The sequence below is a fragment of the Schistocerca nitens genome, chromosome 1 (genome assembly GCF_023898315.1).
Source record: "Schistocerca nitens isolate TAMUIC-IGC-003100 chromosome 1, iqSchNite1.1, whole genome shotgun sequence".
Classification (NCBI taxonomy): domain Eukaryota; kingdom Metazoa; phylum Arthropoda; class Insecta; order Orthoptera; family Acrididae; genus Schistocerca; species Schistocerca nitens.
The window spans coordinates 1,108,551,307-1,108,562,564 of record NC_064614.1 but is presented as its reverse complement, the minus strand read 5'-3'; the positions used below and the strand labels follow the sequence as shown (position 1 = coordinate 1,108,562,564).

General features: G+C 40.5%; 1 protein-coding gene across 2 annotated transcripts in view; it reads left to right on the top strand.

Annotated features, from left to right (window-relative positions):
* The first annotated feature begins 9,472 nt into the window (after positions 1 to 9,472).
* LOC126198852 (tubulin polyglutamylase TTLL5) overlaps positions 9,473 to 11,258 on the top strand; it is a 215,010-nt gene continuing 213,224 nt past the window's right edge. Inside the window, exons 1-2 of one of the 2 annotated variants that reach the window (XM_049935443.1) lie at positions 9,473 to 10,047; positions 10,126 to 10,338. In XM_049935443.1, coding sequence (XP_049791400.1) covers positions 10,178 to 10,338 — 161 coding nt within the window. In that variant the 5' untranslated portion in view covers positions 9,473 to 10,047; positions 10,126 to 10,177. Of the gene's footprint in view, positions 10,339 to 11,258 lie in introns of both variants that reach the window. The other variant, XM_049935451.1, reaches the window with a different exon arrangement.

Here is an 11,258-nt window from a genome sequence, read left to right as displayed (position 1 = left end):
ATGGTGCCGTGTGGGTGCCCATAGTCGTAATCCAGATTATTTTTGGTAGATAATGCCTTCAAAGGAGAAGTAATTGTGGGTGAGGGTATAGTTGGTCACAGCAACTAGAAAGGAGGTTGCTGGTTTGAATCTGTTTCATGTTGGGACAGGTAGTGTTAAATAGCAGTAAAGCCATGAATATTAGAAATGCTAGTGTGAAATGAGGTGGCATCAATAGTGATGAGCAGGGCATCGCGTTGTCAAGGACCAGGAACTGTGGAGAGGCAGTGGAGGAAATGGTTGGTCTCTTTTATCTAAGAGGGTTGGTTGTGGGTAATAGGCTTTGGTTGAGTCTGACTGGTAGGGTTGGTGGTGGAAAAGTGTTTCCACCATAGGGACCTGGAGAAGGAGAGAAGGTCTTTAACAAGTTCTGCATGATTGAATGTGGGAGTGGGGCAAAAGATGAGGAGTTTGGAAAGGACTGCTACTTGTGTGCAGCTAAGGCTTTTGGAGGATCGGTTGATGACCCAGGTTTTGGGTCTGTTTAGGTTCTGAATTCTGTGTGGTCGTGGGAGGGAGTTTTGGAGGGTGGGATAAATGTGGTAAGGCCACAAGACAGGGTTTGTCAGCTATGAGGGGACATGGGGAGGTTTGGAGGTTGTTGTAGTTGTGATGGACAGTGGTAGTCCAATGTGGGAGTCAGAAGTGAGCAGGGTAGAGAGTTTTTCAAGGGGGTGTTGTGCCTGTTGCTCTAGTTCCTGTAGGGCAAGAGTTTCAGTGTGTATTATGGGAATTTGGGATTGCATAGCAGGAGAATTTTACAGATGTAGAGAAACTATTGCAAGGAGGTTTGGGCATGTTTGATATGGTTTTGCAGGACTATGTTGGTGAGGGCAAAGGATTGGCGGAATCTGAACAGATGGAAGTCATTGTGGAAGGAAGAATGGCACCTGGAGAAGGCGAATTTAATGGTAAGGCCATTTTTGGGGATTGCATGAGCCAAGCACCAATGCAGAAGCAGTATGTGGGACTGGGTTCTGGGTAGGGATAAGGAAACTTTTTTGTATTAACGCAGATGGAAGCAGCAAGCATCCATGATGGTGGAAAAAGCGCGTAAAAATACGTAAATAACATATAATTAGGTCCGAAAAATTCGCAAAAATACATCCAGATACATGCAAAAACTCACAAAAAAATGTTTAAATGGATGAAATAAGGGGAAACAAGAAGTAAAAAAAAGAAAAAAAATATATGTAATGAGGTATGCAGGTGCATGGGTGGATAGAAGAGGAATAGCAGGTATGATTAGACTAAGTGAAATTAGTAGGTGCAAACTGGAATAGAGAGGAGAGGAGAAGGAGTGGCGTATGGGGAGGGGTTGGTAGGATGAGATACAAATACAAAAACAGATCTCCCGTGCCTTATCTTTCCAGTCACCCAACACCTCCAAAAGTCCCACTGTCCAGCTGCAGAGGAGCATTCCCCTCATGACTCAGTATCACACAGGTCTGGGGCATCTGAATTACATTCTCCACCACGGTTCTGACTACATCTCGTCGTGCCCTGAAATGAGAAATGTCCTACCCAGTATCCTTTCCATCCCTCCCACAGTGGTATTCTACCGCCCGCCAAACCTACACAATACACTCCTCCATCTCTACACAGTCCATGCTCCAAATCCTTTGCCTCATGGCTCATATCCCTGCAATAGATCTACATGCAAGACTTGTCCATGCATCCTCCCACCACCACCTACTCCAGTCTGATCACAAATATCACCCATACCATCAAAGGCAGGGCTACCTGTGAAGCCAGTCATGTGATCTACCAGCTAAGCTGCAACCACTGTGCACCATTCTATGTGGGCATGACAAACAACAAACTGTCTGTCCGCATGAATGGCCACCAGCAAACTGTGGCGAAGAAACAACTGGACCACCCTGCTTTGAGCATGCTGCACAACATGACATTCTTCACTTCTATGATTCCTTCATAGCCTGTGTCATCTGGATCCTTCCCACCAACACCAGTTTTTCTGAATTGCGCAGTTGGGAAATCTACCTGCAATATATCCAGTGTTCCCATAACTGTCCTGTCCTCAGCCTTCACCAGTGATTGTCCTTACCCATGTAGCTCCTTCTGTGTTCCCATTCCAGTAATTAGAGCCCTCTATTCCAGCAGTTCACAGCCCTCTATTCCACCAATGCACCCAGTCTTTTCACTCCTCTCCTTTTCTGCAACCTCCCCCTCTCTACCCAGCCCTCCATCTAACCTCCCAACTGTATCTAGCTGCCCTACTCTCCACCTTGTCCATGCACGCTCCCACTAGTAGCATTTTACTGTCCCCTACCCCTACCTTGCTATACTTACCCACTCCATGCCTCAGCCTCCTCCTTATCCCCCACACGGTTGCCTCTCCCATCATGCACTGATGCTTACAGTCTGGCTCTAGCTGCCAGAGACTTGCTCACGTGTGTGTGAGTTGCATTTGTGTTTGTGTGTGTGTGTGTGTGAGAGAGAGAGAGAGAGAGAGTGCATGTGCACCTGTCTGTATGTTGTCTATTTTTGACAAAGGACTTGTTGTCCGAAAGCTCACTTTCCGATAGTCTTTTTGTTGTGTCTATATGCAACTCAGCGTCTCCGTTATATGGTGCATAGCAGCCATTATTCCTAAATTTGGTGAGTCACTTTGTTCATCATGTCCATAAACTGTAACACTATCCACAATTTCAGTGAGCAAAGGTTTTTTTGCAAATATCATCATTTTGGATTTCAAGAGACAGCCCATAACCATTGTCTGGTTGTGTTTCCCTGAAATATTGTGCTCTAGCTTTGCAGTCACATCTGATATAGACCATTCAGTTTGAGATCATACAAGCGTACAAGCTGTTTCACGCAGAGCATTTTTGTTTGCAAACAACAAACACAGGAAACACTGGACTACAATTTTGTTTGTGGTATCACAACCACTTATCCAATCTACTTTTCCATAAATGTCTAGTCTGTAAATTCGTAGGTTTTTTTTCCGACTAACTTTATATTTCTGGCATTGGTCTCCCTCAATACCTAAACACGGAACTTATCTTCAAGTGGCAGGAAAGAGAAATTAGTTCCCCTAAGTGTCTGCAATGAGTTATCATACATATTGATTTCACCCTACAGATACTGCACTCCTGTGCAGCTGCTTAGCTTGGATGGTAGCGTGCTTGCCTTCCATGCACTGGGCCTGGGTTTGATTCCCGGCCAGGTCGGAGAGTTTCTCCGCTCGTAGACTGGGTGTTGTGTTGTCCTCATCATCATTTCATCCTCATCATCAGCCCCATTTGCCCCATGTGGCGTCAAATGAAATAATACTTGACTTGGCTGCCGGACCCGAATGGGACATCCCGGGCAATAATGCCATACAGTCATTTCATTTCATACTGCACTCCTCAGAATTCACATCTTCAAACTCGACAGCGACATACTGAAACCTTCTGCGGGACAAACAGTAAAAGCTGGTCACAAAACTGGTAACTTAACTGCAAGAAATAAGTAAAAACATCCACCTATCATTTCTGACTAGACTCTTGTTGTTGTTGCCGTTTCAGAAATATTATAGCTCACTGGGACGATTGACACAACATATATTATAAGCCACAGAATGGTGTAGATATGAGTTGGATTCCAGATCTGCTGTTTATGTGTTATGTTTGCAGAATGACTGGGGAGGGAGAGGAACTGTGCTTTGGTGAGGTTCAACAACAGCAGGGGAAGCAGAGGCTCTGGTGGATACACACTGGAGCGTTGCTCCAAAGCTTAGGATAGGAGAAACCTCCTGCTCCTTCTCCACCCCCTCACCAATGAACTCAGTGGCTGGAATGTTCTCCTTGAGGGATGCTGAAATGGATTTTGTGCATAGAGCTGAGCACTTAAGAGCTGATAACTAGTTTCAAATGTGACATGTAGACATAAATGAAGAGGTTCATATGTATTACTATAATTATCTGTCACCAAGGCAGGAGAATGGATTATGCCTATTTTAAGTTTCAAAGACTTTGTGTACTGTAAAAATTTCTTAGACACGAATATTTCTGTGGGGGTTAGTTAATCCTTTGCATCACAGAACAAACCACCACTGTTGTGAAGGCAGATATAATGAACAATGCTGATCCATAAACAAGGATAGAACTTGCAGAATGAATTTCTACTCTGCGGTCGAGTGCATGCTGATTTGAAACGTCCTGGTTGATTAGAACTGTGTACCAGACGGGGACTCGAATTGAAACCTATGCCCTTTGCAAGCAAGTGCTCTGTCATCTGAGCAGGCCTAGCACAACTCGCTGTCACAGCTTCACTTCCTCCAGTATGTAACCTCCCACCTTCAAAATATCACAATAGTTCCACTACATATGGTTCAGGACTAGCACTGCTGGAAGGAAGGATACTGTGGAGACATGGCTTAGCCACAGCCTTGACGACAGTTTCGCGAATGCATTTTCACGCTACAGCGCAGTGTGCACTTATTTGAAACTTCCTCGTACATTTAAACTGTGCACAAGACCGGGACTCTAACCTGAGACCTTTTTCTTTCACGATCTATCCACGAGCGACCAACGACCAATGTCGCCAACTCGATTACACAACTTCGCGCTGGAAGTGAACCTAAAACTCGTTAGAAAAGCAACTCTGCAAAAAAGGCGTCAGAATATTTTACAATAATAATCACGTTGAAATAAGCCAAATATAACAGAAGAAATTTCGTTAAATCATACAACGGTGAAAGTTTCGAAGATGAATGTTGAATTAACAAGTGATGGAAATAATCTTCCGATTGTAAACAATTCGGCCACAGGTTGAACGGTATACAAATTACAAGTAAATGGATGCTGCTGTGGAAAACTGTTCATTATAGGCTGTTGTTGAGCACTGGTAATTTTTCTGCAGAGGATATACATTTAATTCACATTCTACATATCACAAACCAAAGAGGTTCAAATGGATCTAAGCACTATGGGACTTAACATCAGAGGTCATCAGTTCCCTAGACTTAGAACTACTTGCCGGCCGTGGTGGTCTCGCGGTTCTAGGCGCGTAGTCCGGAACCGTGCGACTGCTACGGTCGCAGGTTCGAATCCTGCCTCGGGCATGGATGTGTGTGATGTCCTTAGGTTAGTTAGGTTTAAGTAGTTCTAAGTTCTAGGGGACTGATAACCACAGCAGTTGAGTCCCATAGTGCTCAGAGCCATTTGAACCATTAGAACTGCTTAAACCTAACTAACCTAAGGATATCACACACATCCATGCCCGAGACAGGATTCGAACCTGTGACCGTAGCAGCCGCGTGGTTCCGTACTGAAGCGCCTAGAACCGCTCGACCACAGCGGCCGGCCAAATCTATGAGGCAAAGAAATTTTCTGTATAGCAGTCGTTCCCAAATGGTTTGAAATTCAGAGAGCCCATACTGTTTCCGAGCATAGCGAATTAACATCACTACCTTCTATCATGTTATGCCAACAAATCAAAATTCTCGTGCAATAATAGGAACTAAGGTTTTAAAAATTAAAAATCACACAGAAATTAAACAGAATGAACAGTAATCTGTAAAGCAGAAGGCTACAATATATCAATATAATCTACAAGTATTATCTTAAGGTAAGTGAAAAGGGTGACACAACATTGACGGTAAATCTTCTGCCTAGCTTCTGGCCCAATATTTTATTTAGTCCTTTGTTTATTGATTGATCGATAAGTTCCTTAATTATTAAAAAATTTCTTCGTGAATTTGTTTCTTTTTCGCATAAAATCTGTCAGTAGACAAACCTAGTAGTATGCTGCAAGGAACAACCTTAACTTGCGCAGGATGCTGTAAAAATTATTTTATAAGAAACCAGGTGCCAAATCTTACACTTTTGCGCAAGTACACTCTAGAACTGCGAATAGATTCATACGTCACGAACTAATTGCTGTTATTTTCAATTTGTACACGTATCTTATTAAAGTAAGCGCAAAACAATTTTCCAAATCGTATAGGTGTCTGTACAGCACACAAAATAATTAACATCAAATGCCTCCTGACTAGCTGAGTTAATTAATTTGTAACACTAACATCCGTGTGACACAGTATTGTAAACAGAGTTCTATGAGGTATGCAACAAAACGTAAGACAGACATAAAATCTCATCCGAATGATTCGCTCGTTCTTTTTGCGCTTACACTTCATAGGCGCGCGCGCGCGCGCGCGCGCACACACACACACACACACACACACACACACACACACACACACACACACAGCCTTACATAACAAGCGCTTAGGATATTTTCTTCACAAATGCCGTTAAACCCTGGCATCGTTCAACTTTTAGTTTAACATTTCGTTAAGAAGAAGCATCGTAATCAACGCCACAAAGTCTGGCTTTCTGTCGTGCTTGATTTCTGGAAGCCTAGCGTAGTTTGTCATTGGCGATCTTTGGTCTATACGACTTCGCTATTTTTTATACTATCATCCAATTAACACTCACTCACTCGTAGTCAGAAAATGTTTCTATTTCATCTTTTTCTTTTGTTGCACTTGTTGAAGGTTGGTTCCATTTAAAGTTATATGCAGCGTTAGAAACTTTTTTTTTTTTTTTTTTCCACCAAGTCTTCTGGATGTTCATAAATACGGCAGATATTGTTCTTTATTTTTAACACGTACCTTACTGTCAACATGGTACTTAGTGTCAATTTACTTTTGATTCCGCAATTTGGTTTTCACTGTTTTCATTGCATTGAAGACTCTTTTCCCGGTATTATTATGAGGTAAAGATAACACTGCTACAGCCAGATTAGACAAGTCCTTATATAAATGAATATAAATCTGCTGCGTCTCGGAACTGCAATACTTAAGGCCAAAACGCCACTGTATTTTCTTTGCAGTTCCAGGTTTGGTGAGAGATATTTCTCCAATCGTCAACGATTCTGTCAGTTTCATCTGGTTGAAATCCAAAAATTTCTGCCAGTTCTGTAATTTTCATTCTTTTGTGTACGTTTACTGTTTCTTGAACACCAAGTTGATACATTATCTCCAGTGTTTTCACATTATCATGAAGACGCTGCTGTAACTGTTTGGCAAGTTCTGTGTACACCTATTCCTAAGTCGTCATTCTTGTTCTGTATCGAGTTTCAGTTCCGTTATTTCCTTCTCAAAGTTGTATCCAGGATATGGCGAAGCATCGAGTGTTCATTCTCGATCCAGGCATCACCACTTTGTTGTATAAGACATCTGGAGGCTTAACAGAGTTGCAAGGAGTTTAGTTGGATCTACTGTGTCACCCTCAAACTGTTTCAACAGCTGCTTGCACCTCTTCTAAGAGGGATTTGAGATATATTAAATACTCTCTGTTTTTCTCATCAGCATACATTGGCTGTGGAAGATCAGGAGGATGACAGTTTTCGTTTTGATTTTGAGAGCGAGAACTGCAGCTTCTAGTAACACCTATTCACAACAGGCTCGATCGAAAACTATTTTGTTGCATGCAGAAGTGGAACTTTTAAAGGAGCCTCTCCAAAATTAATTGTTTCGTAGATCTGTGGTACTCCTCTTGTGTAGTCGAGTACTGGCAGAACCAGTCTTTCATATCAGGAATTCAATGTATCATGGACGAGTTTCCTGAGATGAATTTGATACACTTAGCTGGATGGAATAACATACACAATGAATATCTATTAAATGTAGTGGTTCATACTCATCTTTGCCATTTTAAAGAGACTGTTATTGATACCACACATCACTGATGAATTATCTATACCAACACCAATAATATTAGCTACTGTAAGTTTTTTCTTCTCAATTACTGCAACTAATGCCCCAGCAATGCTCCTTGCAGTTGCGTTTTCCAGACTAATTAATCCAAGAAATGTTGATATAATTAATTTTATTTTTCGCTGGAATATCGCACTACAACACCTAAATGTTTATTGACATTGATACCTGTAGGTTCGCATAGAATTACACTAAAAGTTTTTTCTCCAATGTCTTTATGCAGTTCATCTTTAAAGTGTGATTCCAAAACAGTCTTTGTTATTTCTGTGGAATTTGTACGATGCAGCTTCAATCCAATGGCAGATTTAGAATCCCAAAATGTCCCTTTACACAGTTCACCAAGAGGATCACATGTAACAATGGTACAATGTTCTGCAACAAACAAGGATAGTATTCATTACGCCTTGTGCGCAGCTTCTAATTTTTCATCAGTACTACACGGCTTAAAATCTAATAGCTTTTGCGATTTAGGAATTACTGAGGTCTGAGCTTTTTGAGTACACTTTTTAGTAACACTGTGTCTTGTGATATCAATTAACATGGAGTAAAATTCAACAAGTCAGTAAAGGAACTGAGCTTTGACATCAATAGCTGCAGCTGGTTTCTACCAATATTTAAAATCTTCGATTTTTCCCACTCGCCTTTATGTCACTGAATGTAACTTCGGTTTTGAAACGGCAGATTCATTCTTCATTTCTCACAGTCACTATATGATTGAATTTTCTCATTACGAGGATAGTGAAAGGCGATCTGTTTTAATTGTTGAAAACCATTTAAAAGCGTAGCATCTTTTTTAAATATTTTAACGATGACAACTGTTTATAACGTCCTGCGTTTTATCCACTTGACATCTTGTGCATGAGGTCAGCATAAAAAAAAAAATAGTTTAAGACTTAAAGATGGCAACTAAGACTGTTGAAACCGATTGTCTTGAATAAAAAATACGTTGTGTTATCTTGGCTCTCGAATGGTTTATAACAGTCGCAGTAGTTTACGTAGAAGCAAAGCAAACACTGTTTTTATTCCCTATACAACGGGCCGTCTGAACGACATTGAAAACTCTTGGCCGGGTATTCCCAGGCTTCTGCGTAGAATCAATACAGAGCACTGCCGCTTAATATAGGCGGCCGCGCATAGAGTCATTAGTCAGAGTCCTCGCCCTTACAACAGATATGTTAACTGGACAAAAATAAGGAAAATATCTGAAAATTAAAATATGTTATAAATTTTTATTTGGCGCTAGGCACCGAAAATAATTTTTTGGCGCAGTCAAAGTTTAAAAGTTCCTAGATCTGGTGCGAAAAACACTGAGTTGGCAACACTGCCGACGAGCCGGCCACACGGCTTCACTCTCTATTTTCCAAGCGCTGAAGGCAAAAGTCCCTGATTCGAGTCTCACTCCACCACACAGTTTAAATCTGCCCAGAAGTTTCAAAGATAGAACTTAATTTTTCGGTTAGTTTTTCCTTTATGATGAAGACTCGAAAATGTATTCAGAACCTTAAAAAAATTCTCTTTGGTTATTAAATCGCGATGAATGAAACTGTACAGTTCTATGTGTATAAAATTCCTAAAACGTGACAGACAATGAGTTATCACTCGAAGTGTGTAGTCTTCCCCTACATTCTTTGGTCAAGTTTTCAAAACAAATCTTTGAATGTGTTTGTCATAGTCCAATATCTTTGCAGTGCGAGTTTGACAGTAGAGATCGCGGCATGCGGGGAAGGAAATTCAAGTGACGGATTACTAGATACATTAGTTCGAACTGTGTTAATGTTTGTGCGGTAAGAAAAATGTTTCAGGGAAAGTAACTGCATTGTTTGTATAATCGGTTTACTTCCCGTGGCGTGCATTTTGGAATGAGTCCTGTTTTACAGCATTGCAGATTAGTAATGATAGTCAAAAAGCGATTAAGATCCTTGAAGGCGGACCGTCCGATACTTCATCTGCAGTGCAGTTGAAAGTAAAATGAGAATTAACGTGCGTGCAACACTTTCGTGCCTCAGAAGTTCCTAAAATTATAATTTTTATAAAGATTTAATTCATAAAATCTGCGAATCGTATGAAACAAAATTTAAGACCGCTGTTTACCACATCGCAGAACTGGATTGCCGTTACGACAGCCTTTTTCCAGAATTGTACAGGTCTTTGGAAGTATGAGTTAAAAAGAAAAGTCATAGCAATAATATTACCGGTGTTAAATCGCCACATACGTGCCTTTCCTTTCAGTGTAACTTTGACTGATATAAAACTTGCGGGGTGACAGATACCAGCTTTGACAGGTACGAGTGGTAAAACGCGTGCTACGAGAATAATGGGTTTTTGCTTTCCGTTTAAACCTTCTCATAATATTTGTCTAGGTTTATGATTGGAATCAAAATAAATCGAACACACATCTTGTAGCTCTACATAATGGAATCGAGACTATTGGAAAGTCACGGTAGCGGGAACGGACAGAATGAAACTGACAGTGACGAAGGAAATTCAAATAAAAATAGTTCTTCAGAAGAATCTTTGAACCTGAAACTGAAGGAAATTCCCCTAGTCCACCAAAGCAGAAGGAAACCTAACAGGTTTGTATTCTGACATTTGTTTTTGGGGCTTTTACAGTTTGCACCTCTTCTTGAAGCAGTCACTAATCGCAATGTTGGAAACACTTTATTATTACCGTATGCTTCATTGCAACAAATCCAGTACACATTTAACCAAAAAATACTTCAGCAGTATTGGTAGCTGTTAAATTTTTTCTGTAGAATATTTTATTTGATTTTGACTATATTATCCAAGAAATGTATAAATTCTTGAAGGAAATTTGACGTTAATGGTAACTGTAGATTAAGAGAGTATTAGTAAAGATTACACTAATCTGAGGGTCTGAACCACATATTGAAAGTGAAAGAAGCACCTTTGTTCTAAGAACATGGATGGTCACCTTCATTTGGTAGGTTCCCTTCATTATCAGGTGATTTGTATGCCACTGCATGTTTACCTTTTCCAGACAATTTCTCTTGCATAAAGGTCTCCTGATGAGGTCAAAATAACATCTTTGCATTCAGTGTACTAGACTAGCAAACAGCCTAATCCCAGATCTTCATCTGGATAGTGTTATGTATTTTTCCCTATCTGTAGTGTATATAGTAAAAAAATGTTACGTTGAAATTTTTATTTCCAAACCTATCAACTGTAAAAAGGTGATTTCATTTTTAGTATTACTGTTAAGAAGTTTGTTGTCATAAAGTAGACATTGTGAAACAGTACTCATGTGTGTTATTTTAGTTTTGTTTTGTTCTTTTCTGCAAATGCAGATTATTTCAGTAGCATCTATACTTTAGCAGTGAGAAGAGGAGAAAAGTAGAGCACATAAGTAATACAAAACTGTTTTATAATTTGCGCGATGTACAGCATGATGACAATCTATTTTGACTCACAGGTACTTTTCTGCCGTTCTTCCATCTTCCCCTGAACCTGAATCCTGCTCCAAAACCAAAACGAA